The 26,521-nt window shown below is 42.7% G+C and overlaps 1 protein-coding gene across 1 annotated transcript in view; it reads left to right on the top strand.

Moving 5' to 3' along the window:
* Positions 1–26,521, top strand: part of LOC147666124 (mucosa-associated lymphoid tissue lymphoma translocation protein 1-like) — a 315,600-nt gene that overhangs the window by 66,344 nt on the left and 222,735 nt on the right. Inside the window, exons 2-3 of the mRNA XM_086949286.1 lie at positions 1,598–1,694; positions 17,080–17,121. Coding sequence (XP_086805412.1) covers positions 1,598–1,694; positions 17,080–17,121 — 139 coding nt within the window. The remainder of the gene's footprint in view (positions 1–1,597; positions 1,695–17,079; positions 17,122–26,521) is intronic.

Here is a 26,521-nt window from a genome sequence, read left to right on the forward strand (position 1 = left end):
AGTGGCTGCCCCTCTGAAACCTATACAGTTGGTGGCCACATACCCCAGGACATCCTGTCAGGACATCCAGGCCCTGGTGTTCCCTTTCCTGAATGCAATTCATATCTCCCAGCATGCTGCATTGTGACAGTTGGAGACTATCTCAGAAAGGGCTACTAGAGGTCTTAGGCAGGAAAATGCCAACTTTCTAAAAGTGTTATTTCCAAAATAGTAATTTAAAATCTAACTTTACCATCAAACTGGATTTTAAATACCTATTAATTTAAGAACTAAGATAATGGATCTAGTTGTTCCCAAACAGAAGTTATACATTCTACGGTGTTCTAATGTCAACCCAGTGCTTTTCTATTGTAGAGCAAGCATTGCTACAGTGAAAAACAACTTTGGACATTTTTAAATGTCAGAACATGAAAAGCTTAAGAACACATGTCCATCTGTTTAAGTAACAAGCACACCAGGCGCATTTAGGGCCTACTTCAGGGGAGAATTTAAAGTATCAAAACGACAGGTTTGGGTCTGGCAAAAGGTTTATTTTGCAGAGAAAAAGCTGCACAGCTAGGCTGTAGTGTAAGGCATAGGGATAGTGTTTCACCAGTATTAAATTTGAGCTGGTGGTTGGTGGTGGGAGGCACTAACCCTTATTTTTGGATACAGGCTCGTATTTTTCGCATGAGATACTTTGTCAGTGGAAGAGAGGGAAAACACAGATCTGAAAGACTGAGGAAGAAAAAGATGGCAAAACTGTCACAAACAGAAAGCAGGGACATGCATGAGTGAGAAAAAGGTTCAAGGCGGGTCTAGTTGTGTATTAAAGACTATCAGCCCTGGAATGCGGCTTGCCCATGGTTAATTGCATTGGTCACTGTCTTTTGAGCAGGCCTTCAGACACCCACCCTCTTTCTTTCTCAAACTAAGCACTGGTTTTCACTTGTGACTTTAGTGTTGGCACATTAAGCACTAGAATCCACTGGTGACATTTAACTTAGTCTCTGGGTCCACAGAGTACCATACACTGGGATTTACAGGTAAGTTAATTATGTCAGTCAGATATTAGCCAATTGCACCTATTCTTTAAGGGTCAGAGCACTTACACTGGACATCGGCGCCCCGGTGTTCAGAGTCTGTAAACCAGTACTAAATCTAACAAAAAGTGGGGTAAGCCTGTGAGGTCCTTTCCTCAAACAATTAATAGTCACACAAGTTCTCTCTTCCTTCCCCATCTTATCAACTCTTTTCCAATCTAAAATGTCAGCCTGTGTTAGTGTTACCCAACACCGAATGCCTTTGCTTTCTTATGCTCAATTCAACAAAAATAGAAACTTCTGCCTAATGAATACTCTCTCTACCATCATGGCCTTCTCTCCTATTCTAAATGATTGTTTCTTCATGAAGACCAGAGGGAGGGTAAGGAGCTACAAATCTTTAAATGCATATATATTTCGCAGTGTTTTATGAATGCATTCCATTTCTAATGTAGTAAATGTCTTTAAACCTGCTGTTCAGTTTTATTAACATTTATTATGATCAAAATAACATCTGTATATGTGTTTGTCTTATTTCCCTATAAAACACGCCATTTTATGTTATACGTACACAGATTGCTTATGTTGCAAAGGATGATCAAGGAGTATACCAGTGTCGTGTATATAATGACCATGGGCACCAAGACAGCAAGGTGGTGGATGTTACCATAGGTAAGTATATGCACACTTATGTCAAATTCTTTCTACTGAGACAACATGTAGGTCTACTTCTATTGGAAAGTTTTCAACCAGCTTAAGGTCGTTGCATTCCCTAGTGTACTGTACAGATTACAAGACCATAGTTGTCATGAACTCGGTTTGTGTATTTATGGACTTATATAATTATACATCCACAGAAGACAACCATCGCTCCCCAGTTAAAGATATGCTGCTTTAACCCAAATAATAAAAAAAAAGAAATGTTAAAGTTTGTTTAAAACATGGGCTTCAAAATTCCTAACAGAGAACAAGGTCTGGGCAATTGACTTGATTTAACTAAAACGAAGTACGTGCAACCCTTCCAACGTTCAGAGGATGTGGTGTTCTCATTGGAAAACAGCAGTTTGCAGCGTCATATGTGGAGTCTGGCTAAAGAGGAACTCGAGGATGCACATTTGTCTCTTAGCATAATGAGTACATCAAGTAATATATTACCTAGATAACCTTCGCCCAGTTGCAAACAATACTTATTGCTTTGATCATGAATATAGGGAAATCAGATCTTCAGTAGTTTCCTCACTATTCACCACTGGGAGGGCCAACCTGCATCTCCCCCAGCTATATGTCCAGGCTTTTCTTTTCATGGACCAAGCTTTTCTATGTTCAGGAAAATGAAGACATCGAGGAACTTGAAATGAAGTCGAAGACCGGAACAACATCCTAATCTTATATAAAATACATGAAGGCAATTGATGGTGGAAGATATCTAATCCTAAAGTAAAGTTAGTATTCAGGATTAACAAAACGCATATGTGCTACCCTTGGCGTGTGTATGCCACGAGACACACTCTTACTGGCACGAGATAACCAGCGTATTGAAGGGAATGACTGAATGTGAATTACATGTGAAATCAGTTATGGCCCGTTGAGGTATTCATCAATCAAGCCGTACTTTACAAGTACCAGGTGACTATCACTCATGAGGGTATCCTGGCGCTAGGCTTCTGGGTTCACTAGAAGAGCCAGGTCTTTAGTTTCTTCCTGAAGTCTGTCAGAGAGGGTGAAGTTCAGAGGTGGAGTGGGGTGGGGATCTTGGACTTGGTGGCGAGATGGGTGAAGGAGTTACCTCTGGTGGGGCTGCAGCAGATGCGAGGGCGAGGTAAGCAGAGCAGAGGTTCCTGAATGGTTGGTGGAAGTTGATGTGCAGTCCTTGTTCGTGTAGGGCTTTGTAGGCATGAGTCAGCAATATGAATTAGCATATTTTCTGGATGGGGAGCAAGTGGAGGTTTATCTGGTGCTGGGTGATGTGGGTCCTTTTGGGCAGGTTGAGGATTAGTCTGGCTGTATCGTTCTGTATTGTCTGGAGTTTTCTCTTGAGTCCACTGGTGGTACCTGCGTAGAGTGGGTTACCGTAGTCCAGGCGGCTGGTGATTAGGGCCTGTATGTTTTTCTGGTGCTTGTGGGGAGTCATTTGAATATTTTGCGAAGCATGCAGAAAATGTGGAAGCAGGCTAGGGAACCGCCGTGAATCTGTTTCATGGAGAGTTTGCTGTCCAGGGTGATGCGGAGGTTGCAGATTTGGTCTTTCTGTGAAGGGGTGAGTCCAAGTTCCACTGGCCACCAGATGTCATTCCAGACAGAGATGTGGCTGCCAAAGATCAGCACTTTGGTTTTGTCCGTGTTGAGCTTGACACAGTTGTTCTTCAACCGGGATTGGAAATTCTTCATTTAGTTGTGAAAGTTGTTCTTCGTTGTGGTAGGGTCTGCTGAGAGCCAGAAGACGAGCTTCATGTCATCAGCATGGGATAGGATGTTGATGTAATGGGTTCTGATGATCTCGGCTTGAGGCGTCATGTAGATGTTGACAAGAGTGGGACTGCGTGATGAATCTTGAGGGAAGCTGCAGATGGTGTTCTTGGGTTGCGAGGTAAAAGGGGAGACTGATTCTTTGCATGCGTCCTGTGAGGAAAGATGCCATCCATCTGAGAGTGTCTTCTTTGATTCCAATCTGGTGCAGTCTTGTGATAAGTGTGTGGTGGGAGTTGTTGAAGGCTGCGGAGAGGTCGAGGAGGATCAGGGCGGACAATTCTCCTCTGTCTAGTAGGGTGTGAACGTCATCTGTCATGTCGATCAGGGCAGTTTCGGTACTATGGTTGGTACTGAAACTGGATTGGGAGGGATCTAGCAGGTTTTATCCTTTCCAGATGTTTGGTGAGTTGGAGGTGGATGGCCTTCTCCAGTACTTTGTCTGGAAATGGGAGAAGCGAGCTAGGGCAGTAGTTCTGGAGATCACTGGGGTCTGTAGAGGATTTCTTGAGGGGAGGTCTGACCTCTGTGTTTACAAGCGTCAGTAAAGGTGGCTGTGGCAATGGATGCTTTGAGGATTCTGGTGAGTTGGTGGCTGATTGCCACGCTTCTGAGGTTGAAAAAGCAGTGGGCATGGTTCGGAGGGAGCCATTTCTGATTTCCCCTCAATTTCATCATACGTAATGAGCTGAGAAATGTATTTATAAAGCGCAAAAATACCCAGAAACAGGCTTCCCGGCAATGACAGACCTCATAACTACTAGGGGTTCTCATTGAAGTATCTAAAAGTCTCTGAAATATCCAACGGTTTTCAAATCTCAAAAAAATTATAATAAAATATAAGACTTAGTGATTAGCTAAAAAGAGGTCTTTTAATTGTTTCCTAAAGCTTAACAAATTGTTATTGGACCTGAACTGTACAGGAAGGGAATTCCATAACTTGTCAGTGAGGAAGAGAAATGTTCTACCTCCCCCGCTTGTGGCTGTATGGGAGGTGATAAGGTGTTGTTGGGCAGGCGGCCTGGATGCATATTTCAGCTTGTGTGGGTTGCATAGGGCCTTGAATTCTGTGCATCTCTTTATGGGAAACCAATGCAGTTGTTCGATAGCCTATTGTCCTGCCGCATTGTGTATTTCCTGTACTTTCTTTATTACATAGGCTGGACTGCCCAGTTGTAATCGGGGTGTGAAAGTATCAATCCTTGAACAACCATCCTACAATACTCCAGTTGCAGCCATCTCAGCGTCTTTCTCAGGGATCTAAGCAGGCCAAAACAGGTGCCCGCTATCTTCTTGGTTTGGGATTTCATTGTCAAATCTTTGTCTAGCATGACTCCTAGGTTCTTTACCTCGTCTTTGGGAGTGGGAGAACCACCTAAACAAGTAGGCCATGTGCTTTGACCCCAAAGCGATGGGTTATTGCCCCCCACCCACACCTCCATTTAGCTAGAGGCAACTTGCCGCCATTCAATTGGCCACCTGTTCTAGACATGTGTTAAGTCTCCTGGAGGTGGAATTAATATCTGGAGACATTGATTTGGGTATTGTGCGCATACGACACCATGGTGAAGCAATGCGCATCAATAATGTCGGACAATTGTTTGACATAAATATTGAAGAGCATGGGCTCAGCGCAGAGCCCTGCGACACTCCACATTCAACTTTCAAAATTTCTGACTGTTTTAGTTTCCAAAAATCAGGGGAAAGATTACTTTAGAAGGCATAAAGTGCGCTGTCAGGTGCTCCTATGCCAACTACGCACAAGTCATTCTCTCCTTCACAAACTAGACTCCTAGTACCTGGATCAAGTTCAATGCCAGCATGACTGTAATCATCCACTGGATGAAAACAAACTGTCGAATGATTTTCAAATGGCTCTCAATCAGAAGCTAGAATGGCGTCCTGCACCTCCTGGTCACAAGCAGGCTGAAGGACTGGAACACTGTCTACGCCGGTATCAACAAAAAACGGACCGGCCGGCTACACACCATTCAGAACTTGGTGGCCCGAATCACACTCAACCGCCCGCGCCACACTCACATCACACCTATAGGAGTGCTACTGGCTCCCTATTTCCAAACGAGCACAATTCAAAGTCCTCACCAACACGTTCAAGGCACTACATTACACTCGCCCAGCATACCTCAACAATCCCATCTGCTTTCAAAAACTTTCAGAACAAATCTGCTTGTCCCTACTCCTTGCAAAATTGAAAGGCATACAGAAAACCAGTTACGGTGGTCGAGCCTTCTCCTACATCGCTCCTAAAGTATGGAACGACCTGTCGCTTGAAACAAGTCTCCTCCTCGACTCTTGAATTCCAGAAGAATCTGAAGACCTGGTTTTTAGAGTAGTCCTCCTAGGCCTTAGGTGTAGCTAGACTCACACCTGCTGAGCTCAAGGACGCCCTCCTGTTGATAGTGCACTCTATAAATCTGTGTAACATAACCAAGTGTTCTCCGGGTTTTTCTTCAAAGAGGTTTTCCTGATGGATCAGCAGTGACCACCTTTTGAAGTAGCCTTTCTTGTCTAAGGATTTTGTTGTTTTATTGGTATGGTTGGTACACCTATTGGATCTACCTCTCAGGTGAATTGAGCTTCATTCTTCTTCGACATGAATGCTTGTTTGAATGTTTGCTTAGCGAGGGTGGCTATGATGTTTTTTTTTGTGTTGACACAAACTGTCCTGTTTTGTGTCCTGTGATTTAGTCGAAGGTCATGTGGGGACCGGAATTCCCTCTAGAACCTGCTGCCATGTGTCCTGATGTGCTTTGGGTGTAATTGTGTGGGGGTGGGGGGGAGGGTGTTTGGTACAGGAAGGCTGCTGTTACACTGATATATTTTATCATATGAAGATTAGTATATGGTTTCATGATTGTAGGGTTCTACCACCCCCAAACCATGCCAGGAGTAGGCTGGAAAGTGACCTGTAAGAGGATGGCGTGGGGTTGTGGTTATTGGATTTTGGTGGGATTATGGGCAAGTGTGAATGTGCACTCCTGCTGTTGAGGCCGTTGTGGTTTAGAGGATACTCTGTACAGAGTATATGAGTACAACATAATTATGTGCTATTGCTGACGTGCATCAAACTGCAAATTGGTAACTCTTCACGATGGAAATACCAATGAATGTAGACACTTCACAGATTATTCATACTAACCATAATTTCCCTCCATCACTGTCACCATTTCTAGATGATTTTGTTTTTAAAGTTTATTGGTATACCAATGAATATAATGGAGAAGTGAAGTGAACTCCCATATAGGTATGGCCATTGCACTCTTATTCAAGTTTCACTTGTGTGCTGCTGAAGATTGTGAAGTGTGTGTGATTTCAGCTACATTCACAAACTTTGAGTAGGATCTGCGTACATGCTTCCTTCTAAAGACCAGGCATGCGGGCAGTGGTGGCCCATGCAGTTAAGCGTGGTAAATTTTACATTCCCTATTCTGTCGTTGGCCACTTTGACCCCGCTACTGCCCCGCCCCGCCCTGCTTAAATGCACAGGCCCCTACTGCATCTGAGAAGTCATAGGTTTGTGTTTAAACAATAGTCTAATACAGTGGTTAATTAGATTATTTTTTAAAGTGCTGGTGCTCTCATCAGGAGGCAGCAGCCACTATCCCATTTCTCCTGTTAGTGCTGCCTAAAACAGAACCAACTACTGGCTATTTTATTTATTTGAAAGTGGGGAGAGGATGTGGCTCAGCGGCCAGAGTTGCCGACTTTGGAGCTGGGATCGAAGTTCAGTCTTGTTGTCTTCTCCACATCCCGTGATTCTGGGCAAATCACGTAATCTCTCCGTGCCTACCATAAATAAATGTGTCCTTAACTGGTGGTCATGAAAAGCGTGTTGATGATGAAGTGCCGGTGCTGAGCACAGGAAACCGCCAGTTCAAATTAAGCACCAGTCTGATATCACAATATCCTTTCAGGCGAATGTGGTAAAGCCGTGAACTGTACAGTTGTCATGGACTGTATGAGAGCTGAAAATGAAACCTTACCGTTGGAATACATTTCATTTTACAGCCGCTCACTTTTATTTGCAATGGCCCCTCTAGCTATGTAGGACTTGACAGACTCCCCTGAATTGGATTTTTTTTGTGCATAGAATACTGAGTAATGCGTTTGTAAACAGTGAGAGTCAAGGGCACCTCTGCCAGAAAATCGCTCAAGGCCGGGCTTTGAAAATTGAGCTTGGACGTTGTGAAAGAAGCTTCAACCTCAAGAGAAACGCACCACAGCGAAGAGCGAAAAGAAATAACTGTAAAAATCTTAGTGTTAAGATAACATTTTTGTTAATTTAAATACTTCTACTCATCTTTATCTTTAAATAAGGGAATACATTATGTCTTGAAAAAAAAGCAAGGCCAGGAAATATGAATTATTGAGAATGGGAGCTGGTACGGTTTTCAGTGATCAATAGCTGTTTTTTTTTCTTTATCCGTAGGAGATCCCTAATCAGGCAGTTTTATTAGTGACACTTGCCAAAAACCTTTCTTCTGCAAGATCGCATAGTTATATTATACAGACCGCATATGCGGTCTGTATAAACCTGCTTGTTTGATTTACACATCCATTATGATTCAAATTTAGCAAAGTTAATGCCCATTTTTTCATTCAGCAGTCAATGCACCTTAATTTCAGCAGATTGAAGAACCCTGGTCAGAGTGAAAGTATCCTCACTCAATCGTTTCACTCGATGTAGTAAATACTGACACCACAAAGTAATTTCAATCTGCGCGACAGAACCTTCCCTGTTCTGTCTGATGGTTTCATGGATTGTAGGGGTACGGCCGGTCTCTGCTTGTTCGTTATCTAAATGCTTCTAGTTTCCACGGCAGTCTGTTTTGCAAATTTCATAACCGGAAATGTAATATTGATTCTACCAGATGCAAAACTTGTGCTCAACCCGGTCCACACATGTGTGAGCTCTGCGAGCCTTCTGTTCCCCAGTTTCAGCCTGTGCACATACCTGGACGCACATGGTCAGCGACTGGCTGCCGCCCCCTCCCATATGGCCACACCAACCCCCGGACACATGAACATGAAACATGGTTATCTTTGGAAGGCGGGGGGTCGCAAAACCCCCCGGCCGTATTTATTAAGGTATAAAAATTAATAAATTTTAATTGCATGGTAAACAATGTATACAAAAAACAGGACATTAGATACAATATTGTCAACAAGTTTGAGAGACTAACCTTAACAGAAACTCTAATACAGATTGTTTCCTAACCAAGTCTAACATCCTAATCTAGATTTTTGTATACTACATTTCTGGCCATATGGCAAGGTCGCTAACCGGTGTCAGGTCCTACTAGCTGCGCCTCACCTAGAGATGTGCGCATGCGCAGCCGGCCCTGATAATTACCCGGTCCACGCCGTCCTACTAGCTGCGCCTCACCTAGAGATGTGCGCATGCGCAGCCGGGGCTGGTAACAACCCGGTCCACACCGTCCTACCAGCTGCGCCTCACCTTAGAGATGTGCGCATGCGCAGCCGGGCCTGGTAATTACCCGGTCCATGCCGTGAACTCCATTTACCCACTAAAGGAGGGCCCTTACTCTGCGCCATCCGGTGACGTCATGAGTATGCGCGCGCGGGGTGGCTACCAGCCTAAGGAAAGCGTGACTACTCCAACCCACGCTCCTTTGAAGCACCAGTTACCTTGCCCCTGAAGTTCTAGGAGGGGCCAATGCCCTCCTCCCCCTGGGCGGGAACCTCCATAGGATGATGCCCGCCCCCTCAGACCTTAAAATAGCTGCTCACCGGTCATGACCGTCCCGTCCATGCCTCCAGTTATGTCCCGAAAAGCACTGGTCTCCTCTCCACACAACTGCTGATCGCGTCGCAGTACTCCCAGCGGTGAGCCCCTGCAGAGGAGAAAAAGAAGAAAATTAAACAGCCCCACGGTGGGGCGAGGAGCGAAACAAAACAAAAAGCCCCGAGCGCGGAGCACGACGCGATATGGGGGGGGGGGGGGGGCGTCCAGGGAACAAGAGGGTCTCCCGGGCGCTCCCCGCCTCTTTATCCATGAGGGGCCGGATGTGGAGTGCTACCCCCCAACCCAGCCCCTCCTGCGGCCCGCCCCCCTGACCCGGATGTCCTATACTACCATCCGGATCAGGGAGGGCGCCAACCAATCGGTGGTGGGGCGCGCCCAGGAGGGCACGCCCCACCACCGAGAAGCATGTAAGGAGGAGGCGGTCGCTGCGCCGCCATGCGGGCGGGGGGGCCAAGGGCCCCCCCTTTTCAGAAGAAAGAAGGCAGGGAAGGAACCCTACCACTGACCGTGGAGTTCAGTCCTGACACATCGCAGAATTTTACATTAGGTCAATGCTTCTGTCGTTTTGCTCCTTAAACTCAAGACTATACACCAAAGGAGGATAGTGATATTTTTTTACAGCAAAATAAATAGGACCAGGGAATTTTCAAGTGTCTGATTCATTCTAAACTCAATTCCCAAAAGAGCGGAGTTACAATACTACTGATTAAAAATATTATTTGGATTACTGATAGTAGCAATCTATATTTAGACAGAAAGAGGGTGGATCAAATGACCTAATCGAATCCCCCCCCCCCCCCCCCCTCCCCCCCCCCCTCTCCAGTGTGGCCTAAAAATCTCATGGGATGCGGTTCATGATGATTGCAAAAACCACAGGTGATGGACAAAATGCAGAACAATGTCATACATTCACCCCAGTACAGACATCTGGGCCTAAATCCATCGTTTTTTTGCACTCCACTCCACGATGGATTTAGGCCCAGATCTCTGTACTGGGGTGAATGTATGACATTGTTCTGCACTCTGTCCATCACCTGTGGTTTTTGCATTTGTCACCCCGAGTGGGATGGGTATTCTCAGACGTGAGTCCCATGCACTCCACACCACTGGATTCAAGCAAGCCGGGCTGAAGACTGCTGGGATGCCAGAAACCGGTCCTCGGAAGCTTGTTTCCGGTCCAGGGAAGGCATGGCTTGGCAGTTCGGGCTGGACTGTTCCCATGAGGCACAGGGTCAAGGCTGATTTGCATATTGCCATGTCTGAACTGGGGTGGTGTGGAGTGCAAAAAAACGATGGATTTAGGCCCAGATGTCTGTACTGGGGTGAATGTATGACATTGTTCTGAATTCTGTCCATCACCTGTGGTTTTTGCAGCGGTTCATGATGATGTCATAGTTTAAAATCAAGTGCCTCTTGAAGAAGAAGCTATTCTTAAAAGTTAATGCCGCATTCTGTGCAGCTGGTTGACCATCATCAATCTCCCCTTTGAAAAACACCAAACTTAATTACCACACTATTTCTGCACAAGTGACTTTCACAATTTGCTTGCTGTTGGTGCAACTGTACAAAGCATTCGAGCTTGCGTGCAGTTTTCCTGTGATTATATTTGCTTGTGAACCGGTTAGATTAACTCTCCAGCCATTCTGTGCCACTGACTTGAGATGTCTGTGACACTGATGGCTAGAGTTTTGGGTACCTGAGCGCAGATGAGCGGCAATTTGTGAAATGATACCCAAATGCTGCTGTCCCATTGGCTGTCTGCTGACACACCCCTGCACATTGACTCATTCTGCAATGTGAGGGGATAAGGCACACTCCTCAACTGTTAAGGTAAGATCACCAATAGCAGGTTGGGCCTGGCCTGAAATGTCCATGATGCTGTGGAGTCAAGTGTTCTTTGACGGTGATCCTTCAATGGAACTGGAGGGTTAACCTTGTGAACAAAATTTTGAACCAATCTCTGAACTTTGTCTTGCCACTGGCCACTTGCTACCCCTTCCTCTCATGATGACAGCTGAAGGACAAGTACATATTTCCACTGTTTAACCTCACTGTGTGGATTTGATAAGCAGTTTAAAGGTTCCTGCACCATCAAGGTCTGCCCCAAGTAGGGGCCTAACGAAAGCTCCTTCAGCGCTGAGGCTTCAAAGCCACCAGGGGCCCCCAACCTTTAAGTGGTAGCCCCCTTCAGTCCAAAGCCAATGATTGTTTGTGAGGTGTGAGAAATCCGGGGACCCCACTTCATATTCTGCTGGTTTACTCCACTTTACCTAAGGGCCCGGTGTTTTTATAATAGCAGACTTGAAGGCCTGGAACCCAGGTGGCTGTCTAATGAATATCATCATAAACGTTCATCAACCCGCATAGGTAATTGTTGACCGTTAATGACTCCCCATGAAAATAATCGCTGCCTTGTATTTTGGTGCAATTTTATAATTGCACTGTGATTGAAATATCATTAAAGAGTTTGTGATTCTGACTAAAGTGGATTTAAAAAAAACGGTTCTTTTCTCATGAACCTGTTTTTCATAATTCTTCCAAATCAATCAGGGCAAAAGACCATCCCAAATGGCTTCTGCCATTCATTTTTTAATTAAAATAACCCCTGGGGTGGGCCAGGGCCCCGGGGTCAATCACAATACATTATGAGGAGGGGGGCATTCTTGGGGCCCCCCTGCCTGAGTTAATTGTAGCCCGAAGGGCCCCATCACCTGGGGGCTCACCAAATTTTGCAAATGGAAAGGGATGTGTGCTGCTCCCCTCTCCAAGCCGATTACAGCCAGGGGACCCCATCCAATGGGGCCCAGCTTACTTTTGAATGGGGAGGAGGCACACAGCCCTTCTCCCCGATCCTCCTTGGGTCCTGGGGGCCACATATGCTGGGACCAGCTCCTTTGTCCCCCCCCCCCCCGACACAATTCTCTGTCTGCAAGACTGCAGGCAGGGAAAACCTGTCTGGTCCAACCCAGACGGTGCTCCAAGAAAAGCAAAAATGCTCCCAGCTGATGGGAGCAGACATTTGCTTTCAGTCCCATTCTTGCGGGCTTGGATACAGAGATTGTTTCCCACCTAGCGATAGCATAGCAAAGAGCGTGCTCACAAGGGGTGAGGAATACCTGCTCCTACTGACCCCAGGATGTGTGCATGCAGGGAACACAGGGGCCACGGGGGTCCTCCCATGGCCCCCAACATTGTGTTGTGGGTTTTCTGGGTTTTCTGGGTGGGCACTGTGGTGCTCACATTAGGCCCCAGGGCATGGCATTCTCCTAGCCACTAGGCTCGGGAATGGCTCGGAAAGGGGGGCCACATGGTCCCTGGGGCCATTTGGGTTCATGAGGGGGGCCACGCACCCTCATACCTTGGAAAGAAGATACTGTCCCAGGGGAGGGGGCCCCTGGGGCCCTTAAATGCACGAAGACTGGAATGCTTGCCCCCTTCACTTAATAAATCAGTATGCCCAGGGTGGATCGGTTCACCAAGTTATTGAAATTCAATTCAATTCAATTCAATTAATTTATATAGCGCGCTACATACCCAGAGGGTCTCAAGGCGCTTGAAGAAGGGTGGGGGATTACTTGTCGAATATCCAGGTTTTAAGTTGCTTTCTGAATGCTAGGTGGTTTTGAGTGAGGCGAAGGTGAATGGGAAGTGAGTTCCAGGTTTTCGCCGCCAGGTAGGAGAAGGATCTTCCTCCCATGGTGGTTTTGTTGATGCGAGGTACAGCAGCAAGGGCTTGGTTGGAGGAGCGCAGCTGGCGGGAGGGGGTGTAGAAGGAAAGTCGTGTGTTGAGGCATTCGGGTCCAAGTTCGTAAAGTGCTTTGTGTGCGTGGGTTAGGAGGCGGAATGTTATCCTCTTATTGACGGGGAGCCAGTGGAGGTTTTTCAGGTGATCAGAAATGTGGTTGTTACGCGGGATGTCTAGTATGAGTCTGGCTGATGCGTTCTGGATGCGTTGGAGTTTTTTCTGAAGTTTTGCGGTGGTACCGGCGTATAGGGTGTTTCCGTAGTCCAGGCGGCTTGTAACCAGTGCGTGGGTGACCGTTTTTCTAGTTTCGGTGGGATCCAGCGAAATGTTTTTTTGAGCATGCGAAGAATGTTGAAGCAAGATGAAGAGATGGCGTTGACTTGTCTGGTCATCGAGAGTGAGGAGTCCAGAATGACGCCCAGGTTCCGTGCGTGGTCTGTTGGGATGGGTGCTTTTCCAAGGGACTCTGGCCACCAAGAGTCGTCCCAGGCAGAGGGGGAGGTACCTAAGATAAGGACTTCTGTTTTGTCGGAATTCAGTTTCAGACGGCTGTGCTTCATCCACTCGGCTACTTCTTTCATTCCTTCATGTAGGTTGGTTTTGGCGGTGTTAGGGTCTTTGGTGAGTGAGAGGATAAGTTGAGTGTCATCAGCGTAGGAGATGATGTTGAGGTTGTGTTGGCGTGCAATGGCCGCGAGGGGGCTCATGTATACGTTGAAGAGGGTGGGACTGAGTGAGGATCCTTGTGGCACGCCGCAAATGACTTCAGTGGCTTCTGACTTGAATGGTGGGAGGCAGACTCTCTGGGTTCTTCCGGCAAGGGGGGCCTTTGCCCCACAGAAATAATTAATCTAACAAGGGTGTCCAGGGGTGGGCACCGGGATACCCAAAATAAAAGTAGAAAAGAAGAAGAAAGGAGCAGCAGGAGCTACTCCTTTATTATTCACAGTCCATTGACGTAGCACCCCATAATGCCATGCGAGGGCTCTTCATATTGTTTTTTTGAATTTGAGCTTGTTCATTTCCTTAAAAAGGGCTGGGGCACCAAAAATCATTTTTAATGTTGCTTAGGGGCTGCTGGGAGTGCAGAAACCTCAAAGCATCCTTTAAAATAAAAAAAACAGTAAGTCTCCTGGGACATTGAATCCAGGACCCCAAGAGAACTTAACATATTTTTCAAAAACACTCCTAGCTGCAGGTCTATACTTTTCAGCTGGAATGCAAGGCCCTGTGGTTATAGTTTTTATGATTGCATTTTTTGTGGGCTGAAATTTTTCAAAAGAAAGGCTCAAGACATGATCTTGTTTTTATTTTTAAAAAAACAAGTCTCTGATTTGTTTCTTTTAACATTTTTCAGCTCACACAATACAACAATAAAAACGTTAAAAGAAAGAGTCAGACAGGTTGAATTTTTTTGTTATTAAACATTGTTATAATCACTATTATCAAACTCTGCATTGTGTGATCTACTAAATATACATCTGAGTAAACATATTGGTGATTTTGGAGGAAGATGATAGATCTGTTTTATATACTGATATTCTCACCCCCTTGATAAAGCTTAAAGGCCCACCTTTTATATTTTGATATTGCGACTCTTTGACAAATCAGTAAGTCTGCCTAAGTATGGCCAGGACTGGTGAGACCAACTACAGGCTATGCATGCCAGAAGGCTGTAAGCAGTGTGGAGTTGCTTGCCTACCAGGGGGTGGATGCAGGACCGAAACCTGTGCATGGCATGGAGTTGGCGTTGTGTGGTAATAAATTGTTACCTTTTTACTTTACATTAAAAAAATCTATAGAAATTCACAGAAAAACCCAAAGGTTAAAGTGAAATTATAATTGGGTATGGTAATAATATCTATCTTTGTTTTTTTTTTTAAAACTCCTAGAAATTCTCTGAAAAAAACAAAGGTTGAAGGGACGTTGTAGTTAGATGAAAATATCACTTAAAACAAACTCATTTGAACTAACAAAACCACTGATGTTCACTAGTTTTATCTCCAATAACTAGAACTTGTGCCCTAAGGTAAGTGCCCTCTCCATGCACTGATAGCTAACCCCATGAATTACATCACTTATGACATATCTATGACATAACTGATATCACTGCTGCATTCAAAATAACATCATTGATGACAACCCTTTCATGCTGACGGCTTGAGTTATAGTTACCTTAAGGCACAAGTTATAGTAAAACAGTAAACCAGCAACAATACACACCCACTATTTCACTACCACAAGTTCACCAAGCATTGAACAATCGGGATAATAAACCACACAACGGCTATTGAAACTTAAACACTTCATAGCCAACTACAACCTTACGAGAAGTGCTACATGGTAAAACATCCCCGTTAAATAGAATCACTAAACAAAGACACTGAGTAATAGTATATTGAGGATGAACAGATATACCATAATACACCCTATCACCTTAAAGCAAACAGTTACATAAACACCACCATATTGACACAAAAGTAGTATTAGAAGCCCATAAATCCATCTAAAAATATAATCATGCACAGTACATCTATCTATGTAACTAATATGTAGACATACAATTACTATTATTGTTAAAGAAACCAGTTCTTACAAAATAACAAACAAGTCCATTACAAATGTAGTCAATATGTTTTCCAAATCAATACTGCAACCAAAGCACTAATTACAAAATAATTAATTATTGTAACTATTTGTTCATATTGAATGTGCTGTTAATAAAATCATCATTTACATCAATAGCAAAATAAAAAAATGTATGTCTACAGGACTATCGTATATCAATCATGTCATCTGAGATGTCGTCAGTGATGGCATAAATGATGTCAGTTAACTTGCCATCCGTCATGTCATGTGAAGTTATGAGCAGTGCATCGAGAGGTCATGAGTTATGGTTAGTTTACCTAAAGATTATTAGCAAATTTCAGTGGTTGTAAGTTTTATTTTGTAAATATAACTTTAAGCATGGATTTTGTTTAGTGAATTTGAGTTTTTTTTTTTTTAAATGTAAGGTACAATAATTTGAATGCTTTATACCCATACCTTCATTTTCACTAAGTGTTTCAGTGAATTTCAGGGCTTTTATTAGATTTAAGTTATGAAAATTAAACTTTTCAAATTTCTTGTATAAAAAATGAGTTAGGATTGCCAAATCTTTGGTCATAATGTGCCTGGTTTATTGCAATATTATTAAACTCAAGAACCAGACCCGTGAGTTATCCTCTGGGCCTGGACGCTATTTGGTTTAGGGAGATTTGGGAACACTGATTTACTCAGAGAATGTTGCAGTCTTTTCTATCCTATGTCGAAATACTAGATGATTTGGAAGTTGGTGCCCTGTGTGCAAATTACCCTTTACATTTATTTTGAAAACCTTGTTCTATATTTCATGTGTTAGGTTTATGCATAACAAGAAGAAATTAAAGTTTTTAACTTGCACTGTCTGTCGATTTTCTATATGCTTTTCAGAAAAAAAATCTCAACGAACCATATAATTTCTGTCCTACTAAAGAACAACAAACACAAAGCAAACTGCAGAGTAGAATTTCTTAATTGTACCTTTGTTTCATTAAGTGTTGAATCCTTCAATTATTTCTGTTACTGCGTTTTGTCGCTCTCTCATTTTCTAAAATTACTATTAACACTTGAGGCCAATATAGCCAAATTAGCTGTTCTTTAACTAACCATGTGTCACATTCATTACAAATCTGTCATCTGATCACATCTGCTCAAAATTGACTATGGTCCAGCTCATCCGGACTGAGCATGCAATGAGTTGTAGTTTCCCTTGCACTTTACTTGTCTTTGCCTACAAGTTCCAGCATGACTAGCGTTCTTTACTGAAAACAGCAAACTGATTGAAAGTCGCTCTCATGACATGAAGCTGCTGCTCGCATTGAAAACATTTGCTCTTCAGTGTACCACATAGTTTTAAACGCAAGATAACTACTGCAATACAATAAATGCTTAATACGATACATCACAATTTATTTTGTTGACTCTTTTGTACTATTTCCAATGAATCATTTTAAATGTTTCTTTCTCTTAACGCTAAGCGGACCACACAAATGCAAGAGCAGCAGTGGAGACCAGCGAAGGTAGTGTAACTCTGCGGCCTGTGGTATGCTCGTGGGCTTTCCATGCTGGCAGCTTTTGGGAAATGGCTTGCATTGGATGAGAGATAGATTTGTGTCACTTTTCCACATGCACTATTGTAAACCAAAAGCATACTGGATAACAGCAAGTTGCTTAGTAAAAAGTTACTTTTTAAAACTCAAGTACAGTTCCTCACACTTTAGTTTTTTTGTCTGGCTAACATGCACAGCTGGGACCAACAATGTGTGGCTGTATCTTACATTTCAAGCAAATAATCATGCCATGTATGTCTATACAGGTTCACCTGAACCTCATGGATTAAAATGGCATGGTTATTTGAAGCTGGCTATGGTGCTTTGCTTGCATTTAATATCTACATTTTTAATGAAAATTTATAATTGTGTGTTTGGGTGAGTTCTCGCTGGGTATCTGACATGTAAGCTCTCAGCTGTATTGGCAGGGGCTCAAAAATGTTGTGTAAAAATGTTCTAAATTTAAGCCTATAATTAGGCTTTCCGGTTTTCAGTTTCTATGTTTGGCAAATTCTGGTAGGGTTTTTTCAGTTTTTTCAATACCTTGACAAAACAGTGGTTATCAGTGGATATACATTTTTGTGCCATTAAAAACAACAGAAACAGTGTTTTTCCGGTGTTAATGGAGTGTTTTGCTTTTAATTATTGCTTCTTTCTGCACTGATAGTGCATGTCTATAGATAGAGTGTGTACTGGGTATATGAGGTACAAATACATTTTTACAAATCAAACTTATTTTAGTACACCATACAATACTTCTTTAGTGAGTCTTTGGTCATGCTCGCTCTTTCCTTCCTATGTAAACGTTTATCTTTGAAAAGGCCCTCTCAACATTGGCACTTTAGACCGGCAAGGCCAAAACAGCCAGTAGACAATTTAACTCTGGCCAATGACATAGCTTTCCATGCCAATACTGGTGCACCTGAAGATTGTGATTGTCCACAACATGTTCTTCAACATATGCGTTGAATTGGGCACATATGCCCTCAGTTATTGAAGTGGTCAAAAATGAAGCAGTACTTTTCAAAGTCTGGAGAAAATTCAGAAGGGATCGAGAACTTGTTAAGAGTACCTCAGTGAGGCTTCATTAACTTCAAATGCCATCATTGGTGAAGGGACATTTCTATGCATCATTTCAAGCCATTTCCAATAGACTGTAAAATAAAATTTCCTGAATTGCTCCTCAACATTATTTTGCCTACCAAGTGGCATGAATTCTAACATGGAGCATTTTGCAGTGCCAACGTCACTAAAAGTGTTGCCCAGCCTATTCTCAAGGAGATGTTTCACATCTACACCAATTTCACTGAACACTTGGTAGACAAGGGTGTTTTCAGACTCTAGTACTTTGATTAGGTCCACTACAGCAGTCATGATTTCCTGTAATAACATAAACATGCAGTAGACTGTACTTTTTTCACATAACTATCAATATGTGACAAAAGTTCATCACAAATCTTGCCTTTGGCATCCTCACCAAGCAAAAATCGCGTTAACGGTTGCCACATGGATAATATGCTATTAAAAGCCTCTAGGACTGGAAGAACTGGCTAAATGACACAGTTGGAATGACTTTCGTTGATGCCACACTAAGCACAAAATGAGAAATATTTGCTTTTTAGTTCCCGGGCATAACGAAATAGTGTACCTGAATAGACTACAAAGTCAATAGCATTCTTCATTAACTCTGAAGATTGTAAAGATGATTTCAGGTTATCAGACAACTTTTTCATATACATAGCTGAATTACTGCAAATACAAACAATATCACTTCAATCTTTAATTATCTTGGTAGGTTCGTTTTCCAGCAGCATTCCAGGTGGCACTGCATTCCATGTTTACCAACATCTGGTGACATGTTTTCACCACTATCTCAGATGCTTGGTGAGAACATTCTTTTCACATACACCGGTCAGTATACCTTGCATTGAATGTTTAAAGCCTGGGGTGTTTGGCAGTTCACCTACAGTCAAAACTGACTCACTAGAACAGGGGGCTGATGTTTCAAGGGGTTTCACCCATTCTCTGTCTGTGAATTGAATTGAATTTGAATTTAAAATACTTGTAAAGCGCTACATTCACCATGCGGTTTCTTGGCGCTATGGAGGCTAAAATAGCAGAGGAGAGGCAGTAGGTGCTGGTGCAAATAAAGAAAAATATGAGGACAATTTACAGAGGGAAGGCCTGATTGAATAGGAAAGTTTTGAGGTCTTTACGGAAAAGAGGGTAGTGCTTGGCCAACCGTAGGTTGTCTGTGGGTAAATGTGATGGTACATATTGGGAAAGATTCTTATGAAACCCGTCATTTTACCTATCAGTGAAATCCAATGTAGCCAAAATATAATTTTGATATTTCCGGTTTCTCTACAGTTTTTAAAATAACTAAATAAAACCTAAAACATGCTTCGAAACACTGCATCTTAAGACCAAAGACCACAAAACTGAAAAAAGCAGAAGGAAGAAGAGACAACATTTTAGTGACATCCCTAAACAACAAATCTCAAGCAGCTTAATGTTAGCCCAGTTTTTCTTGCTGCTGCCTTGTATAACAAAGTTTCATTGCATTGGCCCCTTCAGGAAGAACAAAAAATGACTCTTACACACCATTTCCTTTCTTTAAATGGCACTTAGTTTGTGGTTGCGAAGGTGTTTTTTCCGTGTGTATATGTTTACACCGGTGATGGCTTTCTTCCTTTCGGTGGGATTTTAGCAGTTATTGTAGGTTTACACCTAAAACCAGATAGCCTACCTATAATTTATGAACCTTTCTACTCTTTGATGGCTCACAGAGACCCTTTACAGTATGTGTCAAAACTTGTACAAGCAGTATATTTCCATGCGACCTCCTCCTTCATGTGTAGCCCACATTATTAACCATCATTACAGTCCGTCTGCTAACATAGCCCGCGTGGAAATGTGCATTTGCAATTATTTTCATTTGATTTTTATTCCACATTTTGTAATACTTAAAATGGACTAGTGCCTGCTGGGCTGTAACCGAGTGATTTAAAGCAGTTGGTTTAGGGGTTCCAGGCTGAGAGGGATCTCTTCCATTGGTAAAAAAAAGACTGAGATAATATTTCAGGTACTGTCAATATATGTTCTATGTCATGTAACTAAAACATGTGTACAGTAAATGTCCAGATTGGAGATCAACTTGGAATGTTAAGGGATTTAAGAAAGCTTTCAGTGTAATAAGATGAGACCTACTTTGAAAAGAAATAGATCAGTTGCTGAAGGAAAAGAAATTACAAAACTGATTTTGACATTACAATCAAGCAAATGGGTGTTAGCTAGAACCAACAGGTATGAAAAGTTAATAATAAAATAAAGCCTGTAAGAAACTGGGTTACTGGTTGGGGGCTGGGGAGATCTCGCACCAAAGATATGTTGTGCAGCTGAGGAGATGCATCGGTTTGGAGCAGCCTCGATGCGAGGTCCTGTGTTGTTGTTGAAATTCCCGTCAATGAGGGCCAGCGAAGTCCGGCGTCGAGGATGCATCGTGCATTTGAGGCGATGCGTCTGTTCCAAAGAGCTATTAGGCTGTGATGCAAAAACCTGCTTTGTCGTTGTGGCAGCCTTCAGCAAGAGATTTGCGATGTGATGGCCTGTGTCAGGAAAGCTTCACACAGCAACGTTTCGGATGCCGTCTGCGGGGTCAATATGGAGCCGGTCTACTGAGAGAACCCTTGCAGCAGAGTGGCGATGCATTGGTTCTGCTCGGGTTTGTGCTGCGCAGCAGAGGAGAGGAGTCAGTTCTGCTGGGTCCCCAGATAGGCTGGAAGAGCACCTTCAGAACCCACTTAAAGAGTCCAGGACTGGGGTAGCACCGCTTGGTAGGGTAGGACTCAGAAGTTGCAGAGTCCAGGTGCTGGGTTCATGGTTGTTGGAGTCTTCTGTCCCACCAGGGTCCAGTCAGCAGCCAGACACCTATACCTAGGAGTCAGTCTGGGGTGATGGGTTCAACAGATGCAGGTGTGTAGTGTAGTTCCTATATTCCCATTAGGCTCTGCGCATTGAAATAATATATCCTACGCATTTGACATAGGACTTATGTCTACTAGGTCACTATCGAATATATTAGACTTAATTGTGAGTGGCAGCTAGCTGAGAGGTCACTTGAAACTTTCTTGAATTCACAAGAAGGGATTAGATTCTGATAACCGCATAACCATGACAACTTTGTCTCCCCAAGGTAAAACTGATCTTCAGAGTCGTGGAAACAATAGATAGATATTTTACTCAGTCAATCGTGCATGCTTCGTTTCACCAGAGGTGCAGAGAAATAGAGAGAAGGGCGTTTTCAATAAAAGTATTTATTGAACAGTCTTGTTTCTCATGCAGAAGAGATGAACTGTTACAATCGTAATACTGGCTGTGAAGTATAAAGCGTACAGCAAGAAGAGTGTTACAAAATAATACTGTAAAAGCATGGTATGGTTTCTAAGCGATAACATACATACATGAATAAATAAAGACTAATAGTACTCAACTGATGCTTTAAAATATGCCTACCCCGATGTACCTAACCTAAGTCTAGTACGAAGGAAGAAGTAAGTGTGGTGTAGCATAAGTTTAGTATTCTCTTGCCAAGAATCTATCCAAGATTTCTCTTAGGGTCTAATCGGCTCCGTACCTTGGTATAGAATGAAGGAGGTTTGGTATCGCTCTGTCTCAGGACTCGATTTCCCAACACCCCGCAAGGGGAGCTTGGAAACACTGGAGCTGTATTTCTCGGCAGGAGAAAAAACAGCGTCTCTCTCAGTGCACCTGCTGGAGGGTCGGCTTCCTTCTGCACTTGCTGTAGCAAGATGTGTCGGGCAAGCAGATAGTCAAACTGTTCCAAACCACTGTCTGTTTGCTAGGGCGAGTGTGGGCATATTTATACCTCGAAGGTGCCGAGTTTGACGTAAAGTTGGACATAATAACGTCATGAAAGAGTCTCAGTTCTTTGAAAACTCCTTGAGTTCTTGGAAAAATCAATATTCAAGCAAGGTTAAGTCCCTAACTGGTGAAGCAGAGTTTTCCAAAGAATCGTTGTGGATTTTCGGAACTAGTGTAAGTAACCATGCTGTATTTGTACTGCATGAGCTATGTCTAAATATGGTTATGATTTCTATTCCTATAAAAGGATATGGTGATTTATACCTATTTAAGGGCATGAATCGGGAAAATTACACTAGGGTCCTAAAATGCTATACAACACCCACTCCACTTTATTATGTTCGACATTACTAGATTTTTAAGCACTAAAACATATCTAAAGCATGTGTTTACATTCCCACCTAAAAATACATAAAATGCATTTGAAAATGGTTGTACACTTAAAATGAGCATTTGTACAGTACACATTTAAAAGCAATGATTTCATTGTAAGCATATGATATTAGCAATGTTAACCGAATGAATCACGGAAATTACATTTATGAAATGGCTCTTAGTTACAAAAGAAAAAGTCGAGGCCATCCCATAGCAGAATAAATTAACCCTTTTTTTTTTCTTTTGTGGATTAGGTCAATATTGTTTCTAGGAAGTATTCAAACAATTCTTGTTCTCTAAGAATAATTCTACTTTAAGCAGATTACTTTGTGCCAAAGTTCAGTTTTGGAAAAAAGTCAAATGAATCGTAGAAAAATAGAGTTCCAAAGCTAGACGTTTTTGTTTTGAAAAACGAAGGTCGAATTCAAAGCTGGTAGAACGCTGTGTGCTAATGTCAAAAGTTATTTTCGGTGTCAGGAGAAAACATTAAATCTTCTAGGCTGGCAAAGAAATAGTTTACCACAGTAGGTGAAATTTGAACCACTTCATTAAGTAGATAAATCGTACACAGATAAGAAGCATCGCCGTCAGCGTCAGTTGCATTAGTAATGTTCGCAGGAGATGGTACCTGTGTGCCTGTTCATCCACGTATCTCACCCTCAACTGGAATTACCGGTGAGACCTCAATGAATGCTGTAATCAGGATTGGTAGCCGTTGGGGGAAACACAATGCATGAGCCGTTACCGAACCTAGCAAAGCGTCAACATCCGTTGGCAGAGCTGATGGAAGTGTTAGACAGATGTCCAACATGCATTCCTCTCCACAAAGCAGGCATCGTAGAACAGGTAAAATGCAATCTTGCCAGATTGGTCTGAATGATAGGAACCACGTGGTATTCAGATCTCTCAAACGAGCCAAGCCAAGAACCTGTGTTATGCGTTCACAATACTGCATTGCCAGAAGAGTGTTCTCCATGGTAATCTGGGTATTGCTGGTGACTGGACTTGCCATAACGGAGCAGAAGGAACAAAAATAGTATCCCTGCTACGAGTCCCAAGATGAGGCATGCCGCCGAACACAGAGTGCACAAAGTTTTGAAACATGCCTAGGCTAGGACTGCTTCAAAGGGTGATAACAATCCCGAAAAAAAATCGTCTTAAATACATGTACAATACCACTGGTATCAGACATGTTTAAGATACGACCTAAAATTTCTGCGAAAAATGTATTGGGCAGTTTGTTGATAATAGGGCATGTTTCTCTGTAGAGGACCTTGCAACTTGCAGATCATGCGTCTCTCTGGACGAGGTCAGTGGCACAGTTTTTTGTAAAAGAATGGCTTTCATTCTGCTTAAAGTATCAATTCGTATAGAACAAATGTTCAGTGAAGGCCATAGTGGCGACTCCCTGTCTGCCTTAGTTTTCGGAAACAATACTTGCGTACAGCAAGTGACCCTGGCTGACACACTAACGAGATAGGCTATTCCTGGCATCATTCAACAACAGCTGTGATCATTCAACATTATGTAGCTCCCATTGGAAAGCTGCCTAAAAATTGGATCTATCACTGCTGCCGGGGAACCCTGCAGGTGGCATGATAAGTTTTTTGAAGAACCATCGCAGGCTCCTTGCAAATTAATGCCCTGACATGGAAGTGTACCAGTTAGTGTGATTTTGCATTTTTTACCACTAAGGAATACTTCCTTTTCCCCACTCCAACATTTGTGTGTGTATGGTAAATCCCAGGTCGACTTTATGTATTCTTTACCCAACCTTTCATACAGGCCTGCTGGTATGTGTTTTAAGCAATACTGAAACTGGAAAATCGTCACTGGTATCGTGATGGTGCCATGTATTATCCATTTAACTGCTGGTTTCTCAGAAACGGTTAATGGTAATCTTTCCAGTTTTTCTATGCTCAGCACCGTATAGTCTGCTCCCCTCTGTGCCAAAGAGGTTTGTTTATCTGTAAGGTTAAATCCAGTAAACCATGACGTGGTGTTGATTAGACGCCAGGGCACATAGCCCGAACGCATATTTTGCAAAGTCCAGCCTAGCAGCATTATAGAAGGTAGTTGAGACTGGCCATGTTGTAAAATGAGCAAGTCCTGTTCCATTATGTCTATGGCAGAGGATACAATGCTGTCCAATGAATAAATTCTGGATGACAGAGTTGTTAATCCATTGTCAACTACAGAGAGAGCTTTCTCTAAATTAATACGATCAATTTCTTGTATTCGTTCTGCAGTTTCCACTTGCGTGACTTTCCATGCTTCATTATAAGCAGTGTATATACCGGCGTATATGAAACGTTTGACGTTGTTTGCGAGGTCCTAGTAAGAATTCTCTCAAATCAATGCCATCTTTAAGTAAAGTTAAGTGTTGCTTTATATCTGTGAGTGCGGATTTTTGTAGCCACTCAAGGCACATTTTTCCGATACTGTATGTTGTTGTTATCCCTGGATGTTGACTCTGGACATATCTTGGATCTGGCCTAGTTACTGTAAACCTTTGTATCTTGTTCAGGAGTCTACCTCCTCATCTGTAGTTCTATTACTATCAGGTGTGGGCTTAGGTATGGACAGTTTGTTTAAGTATTTTATCTTAGCCAGGCCAAGACAAGATGTCTATTGAACAGTTTCATTTAAAAACAGAATTTGTTCTGGAATGATGCAGGCTCTAAATAAGGCTTCTAAACCTTGCATTTGCCAGTCTTTTGTGCCCCAGACAGTTTTTGTCTCAATGTTGTCCTTCCAAAAGTCAAAACCTAATGTGGACAATTGAGTATAAAAGGCCGCAAAATAAATTTGCTTAGTATTAGTCAACATACTTTTCATGCCTGTCTTATTAACAAATTTAAAGTAAAATGTTTCTGGATTTGTGATATTAAACCCTGAGAAGTATGGAAATTTTTCATAAAAATTTTCAGAGCTACCCTTTGGTCGCGTTGGACAATGTTCCCATTGATTATAAGTTAAAACATTTTTGGGGTTTGTAGATTTGTGCAAAAGGGATGACCAAAATGATTAAAACAATACATTTCTTCATATTTGATGAACCTTCTAAGTATTCATGTTTTGTAAATTTTGCTGACATTTCTAAGTTTGCCATCATGTTATTAACAGTCTCAAAGATCCAATCATCAGAAAATGTGCTGGGTCAGTCAAGGAAACCTTAAATTGGTGTGGAATCTTCAACAGCTCTACAGGACCATAAATGTCAGTCAGTTCTGTCCCATGCTATACCACCAGGTAGAGGAACGGCTATGATGTTTACTGATGACAGGTCTCTTTGTTCACGATGAGATGATTTTTGTGGCTTCAGGAGCAAGTTGATGTTCTTTTTTGCTGTGCCCATTTTACTATATTTTCTATCTATCAGCTTTCCCAAACTTAAAACAAGAATGAGCCATAGTAGGAAAAATGTACACCTAGCACAATAACTAACACATAGATATGTATTTACAAGCTGGTGAAAAAGTTCTGTTACTTGTTCCTTGAAAGTTTTATTTGCTGGCGTTGTTTCGGGCTCAATGGGATCCTCAGAAAATGTATCAAAGTTGATGAAATAGCCAGAGGCAGTTCTATCAATTGTTGGTATCTTATCCGGATTATTTGAAATCCCTGTAGCTGCTTGTTCCCTTGACATATTAGTATAGTCAGATGCTACATCATTGTAGACGGGAGGTTCTTGACAAACTATTATTTGGGTTTCAAGAGGCACAAGTTCCATGGCTTTGTTGCATAGTCCTTCTTTTCTTACTCCAGATTCTTCAACGGTAAAGAGTCTTTCAGTTTGAACCTCTTGGATAGTAGCAAGATTTGGTCGTCTGCTACATCTTTGGAGTCCACTGGGCCTACTACTTATCGGCCACATGATGTGGTTTTACCAGGTCAATTGATTCAGACCGGTTCTCCTTTCTTGCAGCAAGGGGCGGCAGTAACACTGTTCTTGATCCGTGGACTGCTAGTACAGGTACTGGTTTTCTGTAAGAAGGCCCAAATTCCTTCTCATCTGCTATTTTCTCTCTTGAATAGATCCCCAATCTTTGGAATCCAGACAGGTCTTGCTGGGACAGGTGATTTTTCTTCAGTGGTTGTTTGCTTCTGT

Source organism: Lissotriton vulgaris, unplaced genomic scaffold (genome assembly GCF_964263255.1).
Source record: "Lissotriton vulgaris unplaced genomic scaffold, aLisVul1.2 SCAFFOLD_1362, whole genome shotgun sequence".
Lineage (NCBI taxonomy): Eukaryota > Metazoa > Chordata > Amphibia > Caudata > Salamandridae > Lissotriton > Lissotriton vulgaris.